General features: G+C 35.1%; 2 protein-coding genes across 2 annotated transcripts; one reads left to right on the plus strand and one right to left on the minus strand.

Annotated features, from left to right (window-relative positions):
* Positions 1–5,038: 5,038 nt before the first annotated feature.
* Positions 5,039–10,726, plus strand: LOC149960343 (uncharacterized). The gene is made up of 5 exons (XM_090167456.1): positions 5,039–5,159; positions 7,495–7,565; positions 8,570–8,680; positions 10,180–10,266; positions 10,652–10,726. Exons 1-5 carry the CDS (start codon positions 5,039–5,041, stop codon positions 10,724–10,726), a joined length of 465 nt encoding a protein of 154 aa, XP_090023582.1.
* Positions 10,727–14,247: 3,521 nt separating this feature from the next.
* Positions 14,248–20,035, minus strand: LOC149960344 (phytanoyl-CoA dioxygenase domain-containing protein 1 homolog). Its single transcript, XM_090165237.1, has 11 exons — positions 19,924–20,035; positions 19,076–19,216; positions 18,366–18,441; positions 18,126–18,173; positions 17,795–17,850; positions 17,661–17,723; positions 16,743–16,764; positions 16,110–16,235; positions 15,233–15,358; positions 14,471–14,597; positions 14,248–14,397 (listed from the first exon to the last, which is right to left on the minus strand). The coding sequence occupies exons 1-11, from the start codon at positions 19,948–19,950 to the stop codon at positions 14,349–14,351; spliced, it is 861 nt and encodes a 286-aa protein (XP_090021363.1). The 5' UTR covers positions 19,951–20,035; the 3' UTR covers positions 14,248–14,348.
* Positions 20,036–23,763: the final 3,728 nt, after the last annotated feature.

Genomic DNA, 23,763 nt, shown 5'->3' on the forward strand with positions numbered 1-23,763 from the left:
GAATACACCATAGGCGCTGATTTACCTTTTTCGATATACAATCAGCGTGGGTGCTAAAGTTGAGCCCTTCGTCAAGATGGACTCCCAAATATTTGACGGAAGTAACTCGAGAAACTCCACTTTCAGGTAACTCTTGTATGTTTTGAAATGGGGACAGTCGATGTGGAGATCCAAACAACATAAACAATGATTTATTCTTTTGGATCGATAAGTGTAAATTCCGTTAGGCGCCGTCCATATTTAGAACATCGCAATCCATCTTTCTTTTGAGCTCAGTTGGCGAATTGGAAATGGTTAAAGTGGCATCATCGTGAGCGAAGAGATGGGTGACGCTATTTTCCAACTGCCGATAAATATTGTTAATGTGCAGTGAAACAATAATGGACCAAGAACGCTTCCCTGGGGGACCCCAACCATCGAGTCCATGTTGTCAGACGAATCAACGGTTACAAATAGGATTCGAACCATAATAACGTTGCGGAAGAAAAGTCTAGACGTTGAAAAGTATGTAGAAGAATTTTGTGATCTACAGAATCAGAAGCCGTGGCGACATCGATGAAGACAACACCAACGTATAATCCATTTGAAAGAGCGTATAAAATATCTTCAACGTGGTTAAATATACAAGTTATAGTTGAAAGTTGTGAGCGAATTCCCGATTGAAGCTCGTATAAATAAGTTATGATCCGTTAAAATATCTACGACTTGTTGTTGATCTAAACGTTCATATCGTTCGTTGTGGAATTCCGAATTAATTCCAGTACAACGCGATCTATATGATCACGATGGTACAACAGTCTGCGGATTGTTGAAGTGAACCATGGTGGATTATTCAGAGTACAACTTCGCGATATAGTTGGGGCGAATTTATCAAGGGTGGAAGTCAAGCAGCGCTGAATGAAGAGCCACAACTCATCTACCGAACCATCAGGTAACGCTGTTAATGCCTCCGCCAGGGTTGTTTTTATAGTAAAAGATTTCGCATCAAAGTTGCAATAAGTTCGAGTTAGCAGAAATTTGGTCCGTTTCGGCGCCCGTCGAATGCAGAGTATGAGATCATGGTCCGATAAACCAAGCGGAATAACGGAACTAAAACAGATTCCGTTTGGATGACTTACATAAATATGGTCAATAAGAGACGCATTGGTCAGAGTGATGCGAGTCGCTGGTTTTATGAGTTGAGAGAGACCAGAAGTAGCCATTTTGAGATGCTTTCCTCTGGCATCAAGAGGACGTAGAAGATTGTAATGCCCAAATATTAATTTTTGGAATATATTGCTCTTTCGTTAAGTTTTATTAGTAACAATTATCCCTTTCACGCTTCTCCCTCCTTAACATTCGTTTAAAATATCTTTCCTGAGATTGAATGCTGGCCGTTCGCTCTGACGATTGTATATTCTCAGTTGGAGTTCTGCGAAGTTGCCCCCATGCAGGCGTTGTAGCAGAGTCGTCCATAAATTGGTTAAGAAGACTAGTGCGCATAGTCTCTATTCCCCGACCCGGTTTTTGTCCTTGGTTCGATAGTCCTTCCCCTGTTTTTTTTTCTTTTGAGGCATTGTCATAAGCCGCCCGTTCCCAAATGTTATTCCCATAAAGTTCCTTAGTTTCATTATTCATTTCGAACTCTTATTCCAAGAATTGAGAATTGCCATAAGACCAGCAATGTGTACATCGGTATCGATGCTTTCATGTTAAAGTATTTTTTTGTTATATTACTTTTAAAAATTGAATGTGTCAAAGTTAAAGTGGTTATTTATGGTCTTTGACCTTGGATCTTGCGCGTGGTGTGCGGGACTTAACGACTTCCAGCGAAAGTGTCCCGACCTTTGACCCGGGGGGCAATCAAGACTAAGTGCCCCCTTGGTCATTAGACTTGGTACATCCCACCTCGGCCTATTGGGAAATTTAACTATGGATGCCAAGAGGTTATTTGGTCCAAGTGACACTATATCCGACCCGTATGAAATAGGTCACGGCCCCCTTTCGATTAAAACCATAAGTCAGTGGTTTAGAAAACCAGAACGAAAACTCGAAATAGAAGCGGAAGAAGTTGGAGTTTGTCTCTCTCTCCTAGCTCTCAGTCCAAGAGAGACTAACCAACCGCTCCAAAATAAGGTAAAAAAAAGACATCGAAGTGTTCACCGGTGCTTCTCGGTAGCGGTTCCTCGACGCCAACTATAACTATGTGTGGTCCGCGATAACCGGAGCCGACGATCCTCCCTCTCGACGGACTATTTCGTTGGACGCTGCCTTTTATTTCACATGAGTATAATTTTAACTCATAATGGCGATTCGTCACTACTTCCGCGTTAACAACAAACTATGGTTAGCGGTCTGCAATCGGGTTATAAGCCGATAATACGGCCAGACTACTGCATCACTCCATCTAAGTAACTTCGTCCAGAATAGATTTGAAAAATAATATATGTCCAGACTACTGCAACACTGCATTTTAGTCACTTCGTCCAGACTAGATTTGAAAAATAATATTTGTCCAGACTACTGCATCACTGCATCTTTGTCACTTCGTCCAGACTAGATTTGAAAAAAAATATTTGTCCAAACTACTGCATCATTGCATTTTAGTCACTTCGTCCAGAATATTGGACACCGTTTAGCATATGTGAACTTGTCCCCGTGACATAGTAATTTTATGTTTAGTAGGAAAGTAGATTCCTACCATATACTGCAGTCCAGACTGTCCAGACTCATTTGCGTTTTAGTCACACCCTAATAAAGTTTTGTAATATAATGTAATATATTAATATTTCGAGATATTAGGTTTTGTAGGTATTTGATTTGGGTCTTAAGCTCAAAGCACGATTTTTATTTTGAATTTGGATGTCAGTGGGTCCATACATGTATGGCAATTTGTTTTTGGCACATTTTCAGACTTCTAATCTGTGTCGGATTAACGGAATCTGCCTATTAGCGCAGTTCCCGTTAGCGCATATCCTATTTGTGCAGTTCCCATTTGCGCGGTTTCCCAAAAGCGCAGTTCTCAAAAGCGCCGTTCCCAATAGCGCGGTTTCCCAAAAGTGCGGTTTAATTATCCAAATTTCAGTGTATATAACTTTGAATATGGAATGACTAGGTTAGGTTAGGTTAGGTTAGCCGGGCGCGCCGCAGGCGCGTAGGCACTATAGGTTAGGTTAGGTGTTTTCAACCCATTTGTTGAAATAGGGAAAGTGTGCAAACGGGAAAGTGCGCAAACAGGAAACCACGCTTTTGGGGAACTGCGCAAATGGGAACTGCGATTTTGGGACACTGCGCTTTTGAGAACTGCGCTTTTGTGAAACAGCGCAAATGGGAACAGCGCTAGTGGGCATAAACCGAATTAACTAATATCAAGAGATTATACTTAACCCTAACTTGTTGACTAGCAGTAGGTTCCTTAACGGTGAAATAATGTTTGATTGGTGTTTCGAAAGCCGACTAGCGGATTGTGTTTTTTAAGCACCTCAAATAAACACGACCATAGTTACGAAACGAAATATTGCTTGACTTTGATTTCAGCTTGGTTAAACAAACTCGAATTAACTGTAGTTGTTTTACCTTAATAATACGATGCATGGGTTTTTCATTATGTACTCGCCATTTCCCGACAATATATTGTGTAATAATGTGGAATTGACTACTTATTTAAAATACGATTTAAAACAAAGCACTACTTTAATAAAGCAAAACACATATTTTTAATTATAATCAGGAATAGTTTTGTTTAAAATTTTTAATATATAATTACTAAATCATAAAAAAGTATTTTATCGTGTTCATTTTAAAAGTATACCCTTCGATCGTAAATCAGTCGATACTTGGATATAGTTTAAAGTAATTTTTATTTCTGACATTTCAAAAATTATTACAATTTGATGTAAATTAAATATTGTCTGCAATAAGCGTTACCATATTTCCTTATCACCTTTAATGATGGAAAAATATAAAATTTGAAATTCGTCGGAAATCAGCAAGTGCGTTAAGAGGACATTGAAATGTTGAAATTAGAGATTGACAGATCATAATATTTTCTAGCCATAAAAAACGTGATTTTTATAAATTTATCTCTTAATTTGTTGCATGAGTGTAATTTCTTAACACTATAAGTTAAATTCTATTCTTTCCGAAATTATAAATTACACGCGACACGGTCATCCTATAGTTTCTACCAATGTTAAAATGTGCTCTAAGTTGGTATTTAAGTAGTTGTACAGAAAATAGTGCGTGAAATTCACTTTAAGGTAAAAAATATAACAAATCAAAAATCAATAAATTAACATAAACAATTTCACAATGCTTTTCTTGATTTAACAATAATAATAGCCAAATCATCTATAGCGACTGTTAATGTTTTTAAATAATGCCCCGTGAGCTGACAGCTGCTCCTTACACTCACTATTACCGTTATCCTCCACGAGTTTTAATGGAAAGGGAAAAACAAAAACTTCGAGGAAAATTTCGTTAACCAACTGGTGTAAACTCAACGCTAATGGAGTTGTTCCGAGTTCTCACACAGATCCCCAAGCTGGGATCGAAACTGGTTCGTCTTGCTGCGACGCGATAGTGGTAACCACTCCGCCACGTAATCTGTTCTACATGGAGACCATATCAGTTCAGTTCTTAAAACTAAGAGTTGTGTCGTGGATATACCTTGCGATATACGTCTTTTTGTTAAAATTTTAATTTGCATAGACGGCCTTATCATTTACGCGCAATGTGCAAAACTTTAATTTATCTGGAAAAACCAATATTTTTGTACAGTAAAAAATATTGTTTATATATTCTCAATAAATATATATACGTAAATCAGATGAAGTCATAATTTATCATCATTTCATATTTGTGATTCACAATCGTTCCATCTTTTGCTGTCATTTATTTGAGAGACATTTTCGTGTTGGGTCACCAAAGCATGGGGCTCAAACACCTGCTTATAATTTAAATGAATGATCGATCGCAAAGGCACACTGTATAAAACTAGCAGATTACCAAATTTATTCATTCTAACAAGACATTTGCTACAGAAATGTTTCGACTCAAAATGATGTTAATTTACTTGACGTTCGGGCTAGTAGCCTCGCTTTTCACAGCCACGGATGGAAGATTCTTTTGCGACATTGCAAATGGTTTATCCACGAGGAACTTCATCAGAGAAGCGTGTCGTGAGTATATAATAATAATCAGCTTGGCTAATACCCAAGGCACCAACTTAAGCCTAAGTCATCCTGCGACTTTTAAAGCGATTAATTCAGGTGGTCGGGTTACAATGCGTAGGAGGGTGGTGGTAAGCCCTGCATGCCACGCGAGCCAACAGCTCGCTACACTTACTATTACCGTTAACCTTCAAAAATGTTTCGGGAAAGAGGAAACTGAAGAACTCGGGGGAAAACCCCTTTAACCAGTGGGGAGATAACTTGCAAACTCAACGCAGGAGTTGTTCCGAGTTTTTCAACCAGTGCTACAAGCTAGAAACACTCGTTCTGCGTTCAGTTTGCAAGTTCTCTCCCCACTGGTTTAAGGGGTTTCCCCTCCCATAAAAACTTGTCGAGGTTAACGGTAATAATTAGTGTAGGAGGCTGTTGGCTCGCGTGGCATGCAGGGCTTACCACCCCCCTCCTACGCATTGTAACCCGACCACCTGAATTAATGGCTTTAAAAGTCGCTTGATGACTTAGGCCTAAGGTGGTGCCGTGGGTATTAGCCTAGCCTAGCCCAGCTGATTTTTAGTCTCGTTAGTATGACGATTTTTTCTCACTCGACAAAAGCATGCGCTACGAATTAACAATCGCGCAATATTACATTGCGTGAAAAAACAACAGTATTTTCCCACAACAGCTATATAGTACCATGGCGAAACTTCTTTGTTGAGCTATCGAGAAAAGATCCCCGAGATAATCGCGTTCTACATAGGAACGTTTTTATTTGCTCCCTGTGGCCTTTTTAGGGACAGTATTGGCGGTAAGGTAAAAATGTTGCGAATTATTAAAATCCGGGCTGCACCAAAACTGCTTTCAACTCCCACTCAGTTCAAGTAAAAGAAAAATATTTATCTATGAAACACTATATTTTGAAAAGCAGTATTTCTGATGGGCAATTTGGGCTTAAATTTAAAATAATGCATTGCAAACCTTTTATGACATTTCCCTGACGAATGTCTAAAAAACACCCATCGTTAATTGGAGCAGCCCAAAGAAAGATGACTTTAGATATAAGAATCATTAATATTTTGTCAGATCAGAAGCAGAGCATTTGGTAAATTTTAAAACATTGATTTTCCGGGCAATTAAGTTAATAGGCTTTCGGAGGGCGTATCGGATATAACTTGGTTGACCGTAGAGAAATATTATAAAACACTATTATGGCTTTTTTTTAATCTAGCCTAAATTTGTCTCCTCCACCCTCAGTAAATTACTCCGGAGAGATAGTGATTCTTATTGGGAAATCCCTCCGGTACCCTCTTTAACGGAAAGATGACATCACGAGTAAAAATAACCTGAGCATTGAGTTGATAGCAGGCCAAAGAAACCAGTAATTATAGTTTTACACGAGCTTGGAGCTTGGTTATTGTGTATATCCACAAAAAGGCAAAGAATTATACAATTGTTGAATTTTCAAATTTCACAATATTTCATTGATTTTTTCCTTCTAACGATTGGGAACTTCTTCAATGTCCGTAGCGATAAATTAAATTTTTCCAATCCCCACCGTATCCCCATTGTCGAATGCTTGGTTGGGTGCTTCTTCAATAATTATCCGCACCGCTATCTCTTTCTATTGGTCCTGATGCTTAACGTGATGGGGTTTCTCTACTATCGGTTTCGAACCAGTGAATTTTTCTTACCTGCATCCAATCTTGCGGTAGGGGGATTCTTACCACCACAAGCCTTATTTCTGGAGTTTAATATTAAATTATTTTTAACACTTGCCTCAGTTACATGACACTTGGTGATAGATTCAACGTGGTCATCCTATTTGAAGAACTACCAAACAAACCTGAAAATTATCGTTCTGAAATAATTTGTAGTATCGCGGCCACTCTTTTAAATGTATTTTAAATAGTTTAAGCTAGAGCTAGAAAACGTACAGGTGTAACTTGTGGCAGGGAGGACGTAGCTTTATTGGGTATAAACATGAATATATCTAGCTATGAATATCCAACCCTACGATATAGCCCTTCTATCATGTCGATTTGATTTGGGTGGCAACTTTCGAGACCAGTGAAGCGTTTTCAGCCAATCAGGAGACTGAGGGAAATGACGGCATGCTCCTCACTCGGTCGGAGCAGATGTGATTGATCACGTGACTAGATAAGCCCAACCCAAATTTTAGCGGGAGGTTAGAGAGGCTATTGCTATTGTATATTCATAGCTAGATATATTCATGGTATAAAATAATATCCTACAAGATCCCCCTACATATTTACGAAAGATGGCTTCAAAAAATTACAAGTACTACTATTTGGGGAGTTGTAATTAAATAATGTTTTACTTTTTACAGCACGATTTGGAACAGTGGATTGTCTTAAAACTTTCTCTGAATGTATTGTTGAAAACAAAATAAAGCTTTTAGTAAGTCCGTACAATATCGTTTTTTTATCTAATCGTTTTTAATTTTAACGTCCACTTTCGCGATATACACCAAACGTCTATAAATCATTATGAAAGCACATTCCCGTTAGAGACCTCTAATGTCTACTGAATAATAAGAAATGATCAATAGCATAGTCATTGTTAAAAAAAAAGATCCAGGAACTCAGGGCTTCAGATATTTAGTAGCCACGGCTCCGGTTTCGTATAGTCGACAGCAGCTTTGTAAAATACTTGATTTCAAATTTAATTACTGTCAATAGCAGTCAGTAGACGAAACTACCCTATATTATGAGTGCGTGAGAAGGTACATTAGGCCTTTGGTTTGCAGGATCGCTTGTCGTCAATTGACTTTGATGATTTTCGGTCGAGGAGACTATATTATAATAGGTACCAAAATAAACCTTTCTTGGTGAATAAAAAGATGGTAACAATTTCAAAAACAGCTTATTTGTTCATATAACATAGCAGTGTCCGACATGGCACTTGAAAGAAGCCTTTTTTTCGGGCTCACGGCCATATATTTAAAAATATTGGCTAGATATAGCGCGACTTGGGAGATTCTTATAAAACGGCCAACTTTAATAACACGCTATCGACTTCAGAAATTGATTTATGTTTATAAATACTTCTATTGATTCCCCCAAAAAATAAGATGAAAATCGCAATCACTGGATCCTATTGAATGAGTTTCAAAATCATGTTCTGCCATTTATTGAAATGGGTAATAAGCATGATATGCCTACCTTTCTGAATAAACACGCGGCAAGGTAGAAAAGTCCACAATAAAAATGGGGCAAAAAAGCTAAACCCTACACAAATTTAAGGCAAATAAATGACTTACCAATTACTCTTACCAAGGTATTTATTATGGACTAATGTCTTTAAAGAAATCAAAATAAATATTTGTTAAATTTCGTCATAAAAATTGTAATTGATGTTAATATATACAGATATCGTTAATTTAAACAATTTATCTTTTTCAGGAAGCAATACAACACTGCGATACGATTTTCCCCAAAACTAACGTGTCTGACTTTCAAACACTTTTGTGTCATGTGTGTGAAAATACCACCAATAGCCCTCGAGAATATCCGGTAAGTTTCTTAAATTCCATTTGAACCTTATTCGGGTAAAATTATTACATTCATCAGAGACTGAGCGTTTTCCATTCCCGCAGTGTTATCATAATGAGTTGAATCATTAATCTAAAAGCATTGATGCAATTGAGGCACATTTTTTAAATAGATACATAATTTAGCGAAGCTTGTTAATTATTCGATGGCGCAATAGTTCTCAATGTCACAAATGAACAAGGGTAGATTACTGCGAAATCTTACAGGAAATGTTTAGTCAATGAGTTTAGAACTCGTCTTCTGTGGGATATTATTCGATTCGCTGAATTATAATGTGACTGTAGAGGGTGGGGCGAGGTGCCAGAGTGGTTAGCACTTTCGCTTTACTGCAAGAGGAGTCAGTTTCGATCCTAGCTTCTGGCGCTGGGTGGAAACTTTGAACCAAGTTCAATCTCCAGTGGCAAAAGGTATTTTATCCTTTCCACAAAATCGTGTTGAGGGTTATAATAGTAATAGCTCGCGTGTCATGAAGGGCGCACCAATTAAACGCATTGAAAGTAGCCAGATAACTTTGACCTAAGATGGTGTTTTCTGATTTCGATTATGTATTGGTGCGTGTCGATCAAACTGAAATGTTAATAATTTTGCATTTGGCAAAAACCGGTCTTATTCACGCTCGCGAATTCATTATGGTGTGTAGTAACAAACCACGACAATTTTCTATTTTGGCAAAAACCGGTGCTATCCTTGCTCGCGAATTCATTATGGTGACAAGTAACGAACCACGACAAATATCCGTTAATGAGATAAGTTGAAGATGAATATAGACAACCAAAGGCTAATACTAAAGGCACCACCTTACATCCAAATCCTCGAGCTACTTTTAATGATAATGATTTTTCCGAAACTAACCTCGCTTAGTTCTGTCCATAGCGATTATAACTAACCTCGCTAAGTTCTGTCCATTTAGATTAGATATAATTCGCATTTAGGTCTCATCCCAAAAACAAATATAATATTGTTTTAAAACATATGTGTTAGACATTTTTAGCGTTTCACCTAATCTCCCTCATGCTCTTACAGAAAGCTCCTACCTTCTTAAAAAATCCAATCAGTCAGATATCTCATTGTTTCTCTAAAACTGACGTCTTCTGACTCCCCCTATCTTGCCGGGGATAAACTATACCCGAAGGTATCAACATAGTCATTATATTTGAATATCTGTGTTTGTTTATCTTAAAATGACTTTCCCATCCACCAAGTTGCTTTGTGAGCTGAAGCCTTAAGTGAGGAATGTTGGCAAGTCTTTCGAAATTAATCAACTCAAAGTTAGGCAACAAATCGTTGGGGGGGGGGAAGGGGGGGGGCAGCTCCTTTCTGCCTTCATTTAAAAGACTCTCTTCATCTTTTTTTATGTAATTTTCCCACTAAAAACTCTCTTACATTATATAATTTGAACCACTTATAACTCTGCCGTTTTATTTTTATATTTCGATAATATTATAACTTTAATATTTCAGGATGGATTCCAAATTATGTGTTGCATCAAGAAATACGAAATTCAGGGTACTGGAATTAATATAAGCAAGAGAGATAAAACCGGAACCGTAAGTGATTGGGAATTTTCCTAGTTTTAGTTGAATTAAACCGAATCCAATTCAACCGAAAACCGCGTACCAAATAAGTCATTTAATCGAAAGTTTTATCAAGGATACTTAATACAGTATCCTTGGTTTTATTCAGTTAATAGTATATAATATGCTAATCATTTTTTATGAAATTATAATACAGCAGGACAATCGCTACCTAAGCTAACATAACCTAAGCTTTAAGCTTAGATAACGGCTATTCAATTTTATTTATTTTCTACTTTATCTAAACGCGCCATTCGGCTGGAATAAGATGAATATTCTAAATACATGACGTCCAAAATGTTTTCGGTTAAATGGCTATTTTTAGCGGTCTTTTTTAAACATGTATTCTTTAATTTAGGAATGTCTCAAACGCTTGGATCCTTCTGCCTGTGATGCAAATGAAGAGAGGAAAGAGATTTGCAGAAAACTCTAAAAGCAATACAATTGAAGTTAAATTAAAAATTATTTGATTTGAAATCAATGTAGTCTTCATTCATACCAAGAATGTCTTTATTTATACTTCTGGAGGGTGCCTTAGTTCAAACAATTTTCAATATATCTCACGCTCCTCCCTTATAGAGACAGTGTCTCATTGATTCCCTAAACCTTCTGCGTTAAATTTAAAAGTTCTCGCCAAACTGGTTTAAGGTGTTTTCCCACGAGCTCTTCAGTTTCCCATTACATAAAAACTGTTTGAGGTTAAAGGTAATACATAGTGTAGGGAGTTGTTGGCTCGCGTGTTATGAAGGGTTTGCCACCACCCTCCTATGCATTGTAGCCAGAATTTATGCCTTTAAAAGTCGCTTGATGACTTAAGTCTAATGTAGAGCCTTGGATATTAGCCTAGCTGATTATTATTACGTCTTCCAACGCGTTTCTTTCCGCCAATCCCTTTGGTGACTGGAAAACACGATGTCTTTACAGCGCACAATAAAACGACCATTTTTGTAAACAAGATTATACGAATAGAGGAAACCACTCACTTAGAGTATAAGGCTATCAGCGAAACTTGTGAACACTTTTCGTACACAACGTCTTGTTTTCGAGGCGTGAAATAAACAAGATGGCCTAAAGATCATGTACAATATCAAGATAAAAATTAGTTTATAGGGCCTACTCTAAAACGTGTAAAAACAACACCATCGCTCTTCGGACTATATTTATTAACGAAATTGGCCCGTTAGAATTATACTAATCAATAATAATAATAATAATCAGCCCAAGTCATCTGGCGACTTTTAATGCTCTTAAACAGGTGGCCGGGTTATGGTTATATGCTCTTCCATATACATACACAATAAAAATATTATTCAAGATTTTAGACTCCTAATTTTTACGTTTAAATAATAATGAATTGATAATTGTTCTTGTTATAAAGTAGCGAGGCCTTCTGGTTTTCAAGTGGTTCTTACATCAGTACTACGAGCGCTCGAAATAGATCAATGATTTTAAAGTTTGTGTCAGGTGATCTACTGGTGCGTGGTCCGAAACGGGATTTCCAGATCAAATGGTCGTTTACGTCTAATCTCATTTACGCTCTCAGCTGTAAAGTCTGCTCGATGCTCTACATCGGTGAGACTGAAAGGCGGATCGCCGACAGGTTCAGGGAGCATCTCAATGACATTAGAAAGAGGCCGGCAAAGAACCACGTCACCCAACATTTTAGTCACGTTCACCACATCAATGACGTTTCCATCCGCGTCATGAAAATTACTAATCTTCCGGAGAAAAGCCGCTGCACTGAGGAAAACCGCGTAATTTTTAATTAAGCCACAGAGTTTCCATCGGGGTTAAACGTTAAATTAGTTTTTAGGTAGTTTGGTTCATTTTTTAGGGAGTTTTTTGGTTCATTTTTTTAGGGGAGTTTTTTTGTTCATTTTTTAGGGGAGTTTTTTGGTTCATTTTTTTAGGGGAGTTTTTTTGCTCTCATCCCGTCTTTTTCGAACGTGGAAGGTTTTATGGTTGTCGGGTAGGGGTTTGTTCGCAATCATTTGATGTTTGGTTCCCTCGCCCCTCGCGTCTTAAAGTCTCGTGCCTCGCGTATTTATTATTAATTTTTAAAAATTTCAAATCTCTTTGTCGGTTAGTCTTAATTATTTTTTTCGCTTTGAAGCCCCATCGGCCGAAGTACCGCACATTTCCCCCCATTAAAGCTTAGTTTTCTCCTTCACTTCTTTGGTCTCATTACTTGTTCGCGTTTTTACTGTTAACAAATTCCGGATATTAGTAATTAACTGATTAAGGATATTAGTAATTAATTAATTAAAGATATAAGTAATTAATTAAGGATATTAGTAATTAATTAATTAAGGATATTAGTAGTTAATTAATTAATGATATTAATGATATTAGTAATTAACTAATTAAGTTTATCAGTAACTAACTAATTAAGGATATTAGAAATTAAAGATATTGATAATTAGCTAATTAATAATACTAGTGATTTATTTTTCTTAGTAATTAACTAATTAAGGAAATTGCTTTAATACCAAATTACTAGTTAAAGATAACAGTATTTTACTTATTACGAAAATTGCTATTATCCTAATTTACGTATTAAGGATATTGTTTAATTACGTATTATGATAATTGCTGAGTTGCAAAATAAAAAATTGCATTTATGCTAAATACGAAATTTGGATAATTACGTTACTTAGCACATTTATAAATTGGTAGTTAATGAAATATCCATATAACTAATTATGGTAATTTCTGGTTTTCTATTAAAGAGAGTTACTTATTAAGTAATTACTTACGAAGCAAATAACGAAAACCCTAATTAAACAAAGGACCATTTAAAAAATTGCAAATAATGCAACTTTCTCCTTAAGGCTGTTTTTCCTTTTAATCAGAAGGGAAAACACGTTGTGAAGTAATAAATAAACAGACTCAGGAACGCTTGAAAATGACGTTTAGTCGAACGTCAACAACTAACGTTGAAGAGATTAACTTACGTTTGAAGTTTGAACAACAACATCGGGATTATCTAGACGTACGTGAAATTAAATGCTAAATAAAACATTTAGGGTTACAACTCAATTTTGGCACATTTTAGAAATATGTGCTAATCTCCGGTACTTAATCGCGCCTTATGTATGGCAACGAGCATTGTCTGACCCAGGATGTAACTGCGTTTTGCCGTAGGAAAAACCAGCATTAACAATTTTTTTTTGCTCAACGTTTAACGCTTTTCCGTTTCTAAAACCAACCTATGCTAAACTTAATTATTTCGATTTTAAAATGATTTTAAAAAAACTAGCCTATAAAGTATGTCCCTTATAACGTAAGTGATTCAACAAAGGATATCGATTCCATAAAAACTTGTTGAGGTTAACGGTAATAGTTAGTGTAGGCATGAAAGGCTTGCCACCACCCTCCTACGCATTGCCGCGCATTGCGTCCCGGCCACCTGAATTAATGGCTTTAAAAATTGCTTGATGACTTAGGCCTAAGGTGGTGCCTTGGGTATTAGCCTAGTTGATTATTATCTATTATATTTATTATGATAATGCACAATATCGAGGGTTTTCAAGTTCATCTCAAAATTATGTTATTAGGATTTTATCTAGATATCCATTAAGATTTAGTTAGCGTCAGTGGACAGCTTGAAATAAAAATTTGTTACCCTTCTTAAAAAAATCAAAAAGAAAAAAAGAGACACGATTACAGTGAAAGGACTCCCCTTAGCCACACTGACCCCGGTTCCTCCCTGCTGGGCCATCGCTACCACACTGAGGAAGAGAACTATTCGGTAACCGATGCTATTGCTCTCAGTATTAAGATAAGGTTCAAACGAAGTAACATTTATTATAAACTTAGTGTTTTCTTTCCTTTGGTTTACCCTATTTTATGAATAAGTGCTTTCGCTAATTTAAAGATTATTAATTTTGGAAGATATTGTGGAATTTCATTGGAATTCATTTTTGTCCCAATATGGTTCAATAATCCAAATCATTAAAATATTATACCTTTAATTTTATTGATGTTAAATTCTTAACAATTATGTTAATGTTATTTTTCATGATGGTAAGTAAAATAATTTCAAAAATTGCGCTTCAGTTTTCGTGCAATCGAGGAAATTGGTTGTCGGGTGTTTCTTGACACCTAAATTTAAAAACCAAACAAATTTTATTTCTATTTCTTATCATGAATTTGAAAAGTTAAATTGTAAACGCACCAGTTTTCTTTGCTCCAAGAGGCGCCTTGGCTCTCGAAGACATGAGTGGTGTAAATTGGTCTTCCCTTGGCCGATGTGTTCCTTTCACTTTTATGAACAACGAGACCATGAATCAAAACGCACGATCCTGGGGAACAAATGGGTAATCTGCTTTTATTTCAAGTCAAAAAACGTTATTCTTGTATATGGTTGCGTGTAACAGTGATTTCGAGTTTACATTCTTCTGCGCAATTTGTATGTACTTAAATTTCGAATTAAAAAGTATAGTAAATGTCAGGGGTGACCATGTTTTCAATTCACCAATTTAAATATCGATATAACCATTCTCTAGGTCAATATTGTCCGAATAATTGTAGTTATTTCTTATTTCCATGTATTTATTGTAAATGTTGCAATGCATCAAAACGTTCTTTGAAAAATATCGTTCAGTTCTGTAAAATCTATCTTAGTAATTTTAAGCATTACAACTGTAACAAAGAAAATGGCTTTGATGAAACTGATGGTAAAGAAAAGCGAAAATAGGGCATAAAATTCACAGTTTAACTTCTATAATGGCAAGGGCGTATTTAGGGAGGTTTTTTGGGAGTTCAAACCTCCAAAATGGATCAAGGGTGTGCAAAAAATATTAGGCTTTTTGATCAAAAAGAGAGATGCACAGTTAAATAAACTCAAATTATTTCCGGGTTACGCCCTTGCATAGTTCTTTAACAAAAACTATAACAATTAAGTGTAATTATGAAATTTCACAAATCAGATGGTTACCTCTCTTAACTGGGCAGGAAACGTATTTGGAGTCATCATTGAAAATTTCTTTGGAACCGTAATCGATGTAGGTCATGGGTTCTCCATCAGGGTTGTTCGTTCTCACGAAACGAGAGTACACTTTTCCTATAATCAAAATAAAAAAAAATACAAATTAGGCTTTCCTACCCTCCTAGTTTATACGGGTCTATTTGTTTTCCACGGAGGAAAGATGAGGAGACAGGAGAGCAAACTCAGGCATTTATTGAAACTTTTTTTATCCGCGAAATAATGCGTTTGTGCTTTTTATTTTTCGTCTGTTCTTTACAGTCAATTTGAAGCGTAATTATTAAAAGTCGGCAGTGGTGGGAGGAGGAAAATTATTTTTTCATACTGTAGAAAGGGAATTGTATCTTTATGGTTGCTATGTTTCGTTTTTAATATAATGTAAATTAATTTCATTTATTAAGTAGTACTAGATGGTATTATACATAACAATAAAACTTATTGAAAGCATTTCGATAACAATTGTAAAATTTATATAATGATTTGATAACACTTGAAAATAACTATATTTAAATATACATAGTACTTAGAAGCAGTTTTCAAGGTGATTTTATCTCAAAATTCGTAATTAAACTGACCTAAATTGGTTAAACCGCGACCGTGGATTAACTTCTAATTAATATAAAAAATAAATATTTAAATGTAAAATCAGCCCTATGTAAAACTTGTTTGGCAGTTCTTAGATGTTTATGGATTATTTAGTAGTGTCATTACGTAACAATTTTGCGCGTGGTTTTTTTTCTAGGATTAAAGCAAGGATACCGTCATGTCACGTGATACTGAAATATCTGAATAAGAAAATCGATTTTTCAAAGCAGAAATTTAATTTGACCTTTGTGTGAGCCAGGCTGGAACCAAAGACACCCATTTTCTTCCGTGGCATCTTGGAGAGGGAACCAAAGACCGGTTAACTGCGGTGGGTCAGTGTGTAAGAATGTTGCGTCTTGATGCGGAGTTACTAGATGTAAAACAATAAAAATCAGGTAAAGAAACTGCCATTAAACGATTTTATATTAAGAAATGTTAAATACTAAATTACATGTGAATTCAAACAGAAGTTTTACCAAAACGAAATCAAGTGCCTAAGAATATGGAACTGCAAAGCTTCTAAGACTCAACCTAACATACTTCATAACGGAAGTTCGTCTGCTTTTGATTTTTCTGATACTCGTTCATACAGGCGATCGCTATCTGTGTCTACGTTGTGTGATGAACAACTGACGAACTTTCGCTACTGTGTATGCTTGGGTGGTACCAGAAGCTAATTATTGTTGCTTTAAATTATAAGAAACGCGAATTCAATTTTGGGGGTAATGGGATCTATTGATCGTCATTATTTCGTCAGTAGTACAAAGGATATTATGTTAAATGTAAAGATTGGTATCACGACATAATTATAATTATAATTAATGTTTAAAATTCTGCTTAGTATGATTTTTATAAAACATTAAAGTTTGTAACTGACCTTCTCCTCCTCTTCCAGCATTCTGTAATAAATTAAACCAAAGTTAATTATATATTTAGGTAATTTTTGGTTTTTTAATTTCATATGGAATGTAAACAAATAAACTAATTTTTAAAGATTTATAATTAAAAAATTAAGTAATCTTTCAAAAGGTACTGTTTGTCTATTGTTTATAGGCGCACAACTGCTCATAGTATTTAGTTCGAAGATACTAGGTATTAAAAAGGCTTTTAAAGGTTAATAATTTGCTACACTGTTGAAATGTAGACTTTCGTCTTTCAAGAACTTTTTTTTACATGGGAGGTTCGAAAGCCTAACGTCGAAAGATTGCATAGCAACGATAACTTTCTTTGGCACCTCTTAACGACCATCAGAAGTTAAATAAAATTTTCAAACTAATTTTCGAGTCATCTCCAGAGGAAAAGAATAATTTTATTTATATCTTTTGCAAAGTTATACTTGTCCATGCATTTACGTGATGGGTGATACTGAGTGGTCTGACATTTCGACTCGATAAAACTAAACAAAATTTCTTTCAGGCAAATTGCCAAATCTGAAGGCAGTACCTTCACTGAAACTATCAAATAGTACTGGGAAGGCAAGTAATAAAAATTAATTAATTTATCTTTCGGTAGTTGCTCAACTTTTTCAGTTAGTTTCTTTAAAGGACATTTAGGCGAGGGGCTCACCACACTTAGACAGTCTGTACATCGATTACGCCGGATCACGCTTAGATTAGCACTGCCAAAAGCAGGGACTTCAAAGATTACGCGTAATCCCATTAGTACAGTCAAAGGTACGGCTCTGTACACCGATTACGCGGAGTGATAAGCCCCTCGCATTTAGGGCATAAAAACTACTTTTCGCGAGTAGAAGCAAAGCGGTCTTTACACTACAACCCTCTTCAGCTGAACTTACTTTAAATATGAACATTCCTTGTACCACGACTGGTTTCTTATATCCCAATTCTTTCACGAGGTCCTATATAAAAGAAATGCTTAAAATGCCACATTCTTGTTAAATGGAAAGCATTATAATAATGTTTAACCTACCTTTATTTTCTTACTAAAGGTAATTTGCTTGAAAACTTCGTTTTTGTAATGAAGACCTATAAATTTTAAGAAAAACCAATTTTACCTTAAAAAAAATAAAAAAATCAGTTATGGATGTTGTGGGATTTATAATATTTTCAAAATTATTTAACAATATGACTGCTCTTAATTTAAATTTTAATAATTAGTTAAAGACTCCCAAGCTTTTGATGCAATTAAATATTAACATGATAATCTAAAATATATATGGAAAATTATCAAAAATATTATATATTTTTCTTACGTTTTTTAAACCATCGTTATTTTAAAAAAAATTAAAAATATAACTTACCATGTCCAATTTTATTGACTGCCTCATTTTTCGGTATTTTTAATTTCCCTTCAAAGAAATTATAAATAATGATAATTTTATAGAACAATATTTTAAAACAGTAAAGGTTAGTTTTCAGAAGGGCAACAACACGGCTACGGTGAGCGTCGACGCAAAACAATTTAAATTTAACGATAATTTATTTTCAAAATTTTACACAGGTCCGAAAAAATTATTCCGTTGTTTGAATTATTTTCTTACCCTCGTTATCAAACACATCATCTTCTAAAAAGTAGCGAACTTTGTCACTGGATTCCAAATAGTATTGGTCAGCGCCCTATGAATTGTTATAGTAAATAGTTTAGTCAAATGTTGCTTATTTTAGATTTCGTTTCATAGCTTTTTATTAAATAATACGTTTTATACGGAAAATATATACGTATATATAAAAACCCATATACGTAAGGAAGAACTTGGAACAAGCTTAGTTTCATGAAGCTCTACCAATTGTTTCATTTGTTTTTGTAAGACACTGATGCCACCATTATAATTAATTATTCCATCTTTCACTAAAACCCGATATTGACAGGTTCTAATTTTACTTTTGTAAAATACTGTAACAAGAATATTAAATTTAATATGAGTTATTTCTATACTATTAATCATTAAGGGTTAAATTAACATTGCAAATTAATATTAATAAAAAAAAATTAAATAAATACATAATTTATTACTGTTTATTTAAAAATTATAGATTAATTAATTAATGTCATAATACTTAGGTAATAATAAAGGTTTCATATTATTTTCAAGAGATGGCGCTCTAGACTTAAAATCAAGATGGAGCTTCAAAAGGGGCGGAGTATAACAGCATAGCACCGGAGTTAAAGATGCTTTCCACGTTCTTCCTTACGTAAATTAGTTTTTAGTATAAGGACCAAGTGTATACGAGTATAATTTCTGGGTTTTACCTGTCGGTTTGTGGAAGAGAAAGTAGATCTGTCCTTTTCAGGATCATACAAGGACAAAAGCCTCGTGATTTCATTTTCCATTTTCTGTAGTTCCGCCTCGGAAAGGAAATTCGGAATGACAGCGAAGCCATTTTCGTCCAACTGTACGGAAAGACACTCGTAAACATTTTATGTCTAACATTCACAATTACCTTCCTCGTTATGTTAAACAATTGAAGAGCATAAAAATCTTCAAGATTATTAAACAATTATAATGCAAGAAGAGATTTCTCACACTAAGTTCTGGAATTTTTAGAATAGCATATTTTGACTTATCTACGCGTTTTTTTAAATATAAAAATTATTTTTCCATATGTTAACATGGAAGCAAAAAAAAATAAGTCAAAAGGCGATATCGTCACGACCATGAAATGGAAATCTCGACCTTCAAAATGCTGTTTCTGACGTTCAAAGTCTTTATCTCGAAAATAAACTGAAATCTTATACTAAGAAATAATTACTTATGGTCTCGACCTTCAAAATTTCGATCTATAAATATTAATATATGAGGACACCTGATCTCACTTATTCTACTAAATGGGGTTAATTTTTTTGATAAAAAATTAACAATTTGTTACTTAAAATGAACTGAAAATAGGCCATTCTTTTTGGTTCAAGACAATATTTAGGTAAAATTAAATTGCTGACAAAAATAAACTAACTGTTCAAGCCTGCATTTGGCCCTTCCTACCTTTGATAGACCGTGCATATTTTTACTAACACATTTTGTACTTCATTTAAATAAAACTAATTTACCCATTTCTGTGCATTTTATGAAAGGTTTTAAAGGAATAAAAATCTGAGCTTACATCTTTAACAGCCTTCTTGAGAGCCATCGTTTTCTTTCGGATAGTTAACGTTCAAATGATAAATGGCTCAATTCGCTGTTTCAATTTATTGGTTCCATTCTAATCATAAACTGCGAATAGTATAAACAACTTGATAAACTGTTGTCCGTAGCTAACTGCACTATCTAGTGAAACATTACCCTTGGCTAATCATCGTTTCATCTATTGAAATAATTTCGTAAATTCGATATTGTATCTTCAATTGGAGTTTCTTAGCTTTGTTAAATGGAGATTGTAAGGAAGGGGTTTTATCTGTAGCAGTGTTCCAAAGTGAAACAATTCAGTGGAAAATAGTGGAAATTTGTGGCATTTTTTCTTGCTGCATTATAACCCAAATAACATAGTTCAAAATATTCAAATGAGTAGTTTGAGCTTTTTACACGCAATATTTCTTTATTTTCCATTATTCACCTATATTTTATATTTTTTGTCATCAGCCGGAACTTTGTAACGAAATGTTTACCTTTAACTATTAAACTAATTAATAATTAGCTACGTTCTCAAAAAGGGCTAAGAAGGGGAAGTCGGTTAAACGTATGTTTACCTTCGCTACATTAATCGAACTAAAAACGACTGGCCCGGGGACTCGCGTCACTTTCACTATTGGGGTGAGCGAGGTTATTAAAATAGTCTAGGGGTATTTGTAATTAAAGTTAGTCTGTCTAGGGTATGCTTAAATCAAGAAAAATATAAGAGGTAATGAGGTTTGCCATTAATGATTTAATATAAACAATTGCGTCATGAAATTAGTGGGGACAACTTCAAAGTACGAACGTACGCGTCTAATATAAGGGCAAACTTAAATATTAAATTGAAAGGTTACTTGTATACAGACAAGAAAAATAAATTGAAGAGGTAATAATATACAGACAAGAAAAATAAATTGAAGAGGTAATAATATACAGACAAGAAAAATAAATTGAAGAGGTAATAATATACAGACAAGAAAAATAAATAATTAAATTTACGACATTGTTTTGAGTCCTCCTGAAGTTCGGATACGGCGATGCCCGTTAATCGTTGATGGCGGTTCCGCGCATGAGTTCACAACACACCTGGTAAAGCACGTAATAGCGCGGGGTTCGCGTTCATGGAAAACGTTGGACTTTTCCACACATTGACTTTTTTGTGATGGACGGACCCGGTCACCAAGCAGGGACTTTGTCCCGGTTAATCGCGGAACTGGACCCGATCGTGATTTCTGTATCACGTCTTGTTCCGATGTATCTCAGGTCTCCAACTCTCGTCCAACTCTCCTAGAAAATTAGCAGAGTCCCATTTTTAAACTGGCACAGATCACGTGGCCGTCCATGCGTCATAGCTTTTTGACCGATCGTGACCTGTGCCCCGGGAAACTCTGGTCACTTTCCAAGGGGAGATCGTGAGAACCAAAACCATGGTCCGAACACTTAAAACGTTTGCCGCACTTCTCGCGGAAATAAAACTGTCAAATTAATTTGGACGAAGGTCGCCGACGTGGCTAGCACTATACATCACGTAAAAGTTCACCACATATGGACAATACACAAAAATACTTTGACAGGGCAATACCAATTTGGCAATTGCCCTGGGATAAGTACAGAGCCATTCCCACGAAAATATAATTCCGTGGAAACACACGTTAATGGCTTAAAGAAAATGGCAAACCTCAACTTTTTGGGGATAAATTTAGAATCTGGGTTTTTACCACGCTAAGCCCAACAACTACGGTGCCACGAGTCGGCAAAGATAAAGGACTCGAAGGGGGAGTGGGGTACCATGGCCAGTGCTCCCAGAACGACCCTCTATAGCGAAGGGGATTAAACAAGGGGGGAGACCCATCAGCTGTCACTCGGGCACCAGTGTCCAGGTAGGTTAATGGGTTTCCGCTAATTGGAAAGGACTAAAAGAAATTGTGTGGTACAATATTTAACGGACTTGCGAAACTGCAGAATATATAGAAATATAATATTTATATTTTTAAAATAAACGGTTTAATTAGGACTTAGGCTTATTAAGGCCTATTTTGCGTTACAACTTTAAGTATAAAAGTGACATTTTCGTAACACTGGCTACGATAACCAAGTTGTCAGTACATAGAGCAGAATGAATCTATCAGGTTGAAAAGAAACTGCGGTTTGAAAGCTCACCCAGTTGTAAATAATTGTCGGTTATAAATAAAAATACATTAATTGGCGTTAAATCCATGACTCTAAATAACTAGGAAATACAAGACTAGTAAACCACAATTTTGAAAATTTAGGGTGAGTCTATATTTAAGCAATATTACGAGTTGTACACCGATTGTAAATATTGGTAACTGAGATGAGATGTACCACTTACACTAACATAAGAACTAATTTTTATCCAAATCAAAGAATTTAATTACCCCGATTTAAACAAAAATTAATTTTACTAGGTTTGGTCGTGGGATAGCGGAGCTAGCAGTGTTGCCAAGCTATAAACCAAATCCCGATAAATCCATAAAAATTGTTGTCACGGTATAAAAGTTATACCAAAACATAGGTAATAGTTAGCGAAGAGTAAACCGTGTGACTAGAGGATACATAGATTTTTTTTTATAAATATACATTTTTCTATGTATATATAGTCTAAAGGTTTATTCTTCGCTAGCTATTACCTTTTATTATTTATAAACCAAATATTTCAAACAAATTTTAAACAATCACAGTAAATATCACTAATTTTCTTCAAAACGTTTTAATATGAAGGCCTAATCATTCGAGAAAACCATTTTGCCCAAATTTGTTGTAAAGCATAGATTTCAACTCGATTTCGCGTAAAAAGCTGCCTTTTTGTTCACGCGAAATATCACCGGTTAACCGGCGAAGAAAATTAGTCGTTACCCTAATGAATATAAAATGTTCATAATATTATTGACCACAGAAACTTGGGTTCGATTTACCTATTCCAAGACTGGTAAAATAACTAACTTGATTAAATATAATTTTTTTAAAATGCCAATTTAAATCTAAAACATATGTTTAGAAAATGGATTATATTAGTTAAAGCAGCCGCTCATAACCAGTTTTTAAATCATTATAAAATTGAGTAACAGATAAAATGAGATAATTTGATAAGCGAGTGTTGGCCTCGCCTGGATGATTTTCGTATCAGTTTTGCCCTTGACTTTTCTGGAATCATATTTCATTTAGCTTGTTTATTATCAATAGTTGTTTAAGTTAAGGTCACATTTATAACTATCGGATGATCAATTTGGTCCCGACAGCATACCATTATCTGAGAGAAGATATAGTTAATATACATGTATGATAAATTATAAGCTTAGAAATGAAAAAAAAAACACTCCAGTGCAATTTAGGATAAAATATCAATACCTCTTTGTGGAGTTTCGAATAGTACCTTCGCGTGTTACCTCAATTCGTGTAAATAAATCAAGCACGCATCATTTAAAAGCGGCTTATATTTAAAACTTTTCCTTTTCTAAAGTTTGCAACTGAACATATTTTATTTAATAATAGCAATCAACAAGGCACCACTTTAGGCCCAAGTCATTTAGCGACTTTTAAAGCCTGTTTATCAGATGGCTGGGTTCAAAAAAATTGTTTTTGCTGATATCTAACTTTTTTTTGAAATCGCAAAAAAGCGGTATAAAAATGAAATTTGTATTGATGGTTTTGTAAATGCAGGATTTTCCAACATTGTAACCCCTGTTTTAGTTCATTAGACATTTTCAATTCAGTATTACCCAAAGAATGCGCCCTATAATTGATGACATAGTCCCTCATAACACCCTGTATTCGCTCTTACTGCCGTTAACGTTTATTTGGTTGTACATAA

This window comes from Leiobunum rupestre, chromosome 2 (genome assembly GCF_980474605.1).
Source record: "Leiobunum rupestre chromosome 2, qqLeiRupe1.1.hap1, whole genome shotgun sequence".
Taxonomy (NCBI): domain Eukaryota; kingdom Metazoa; phylum Arthropoda; class Arachnida; order Opiliones; family Sclerosomatidae; genus Leiobunum; species Leiobunum rupestre.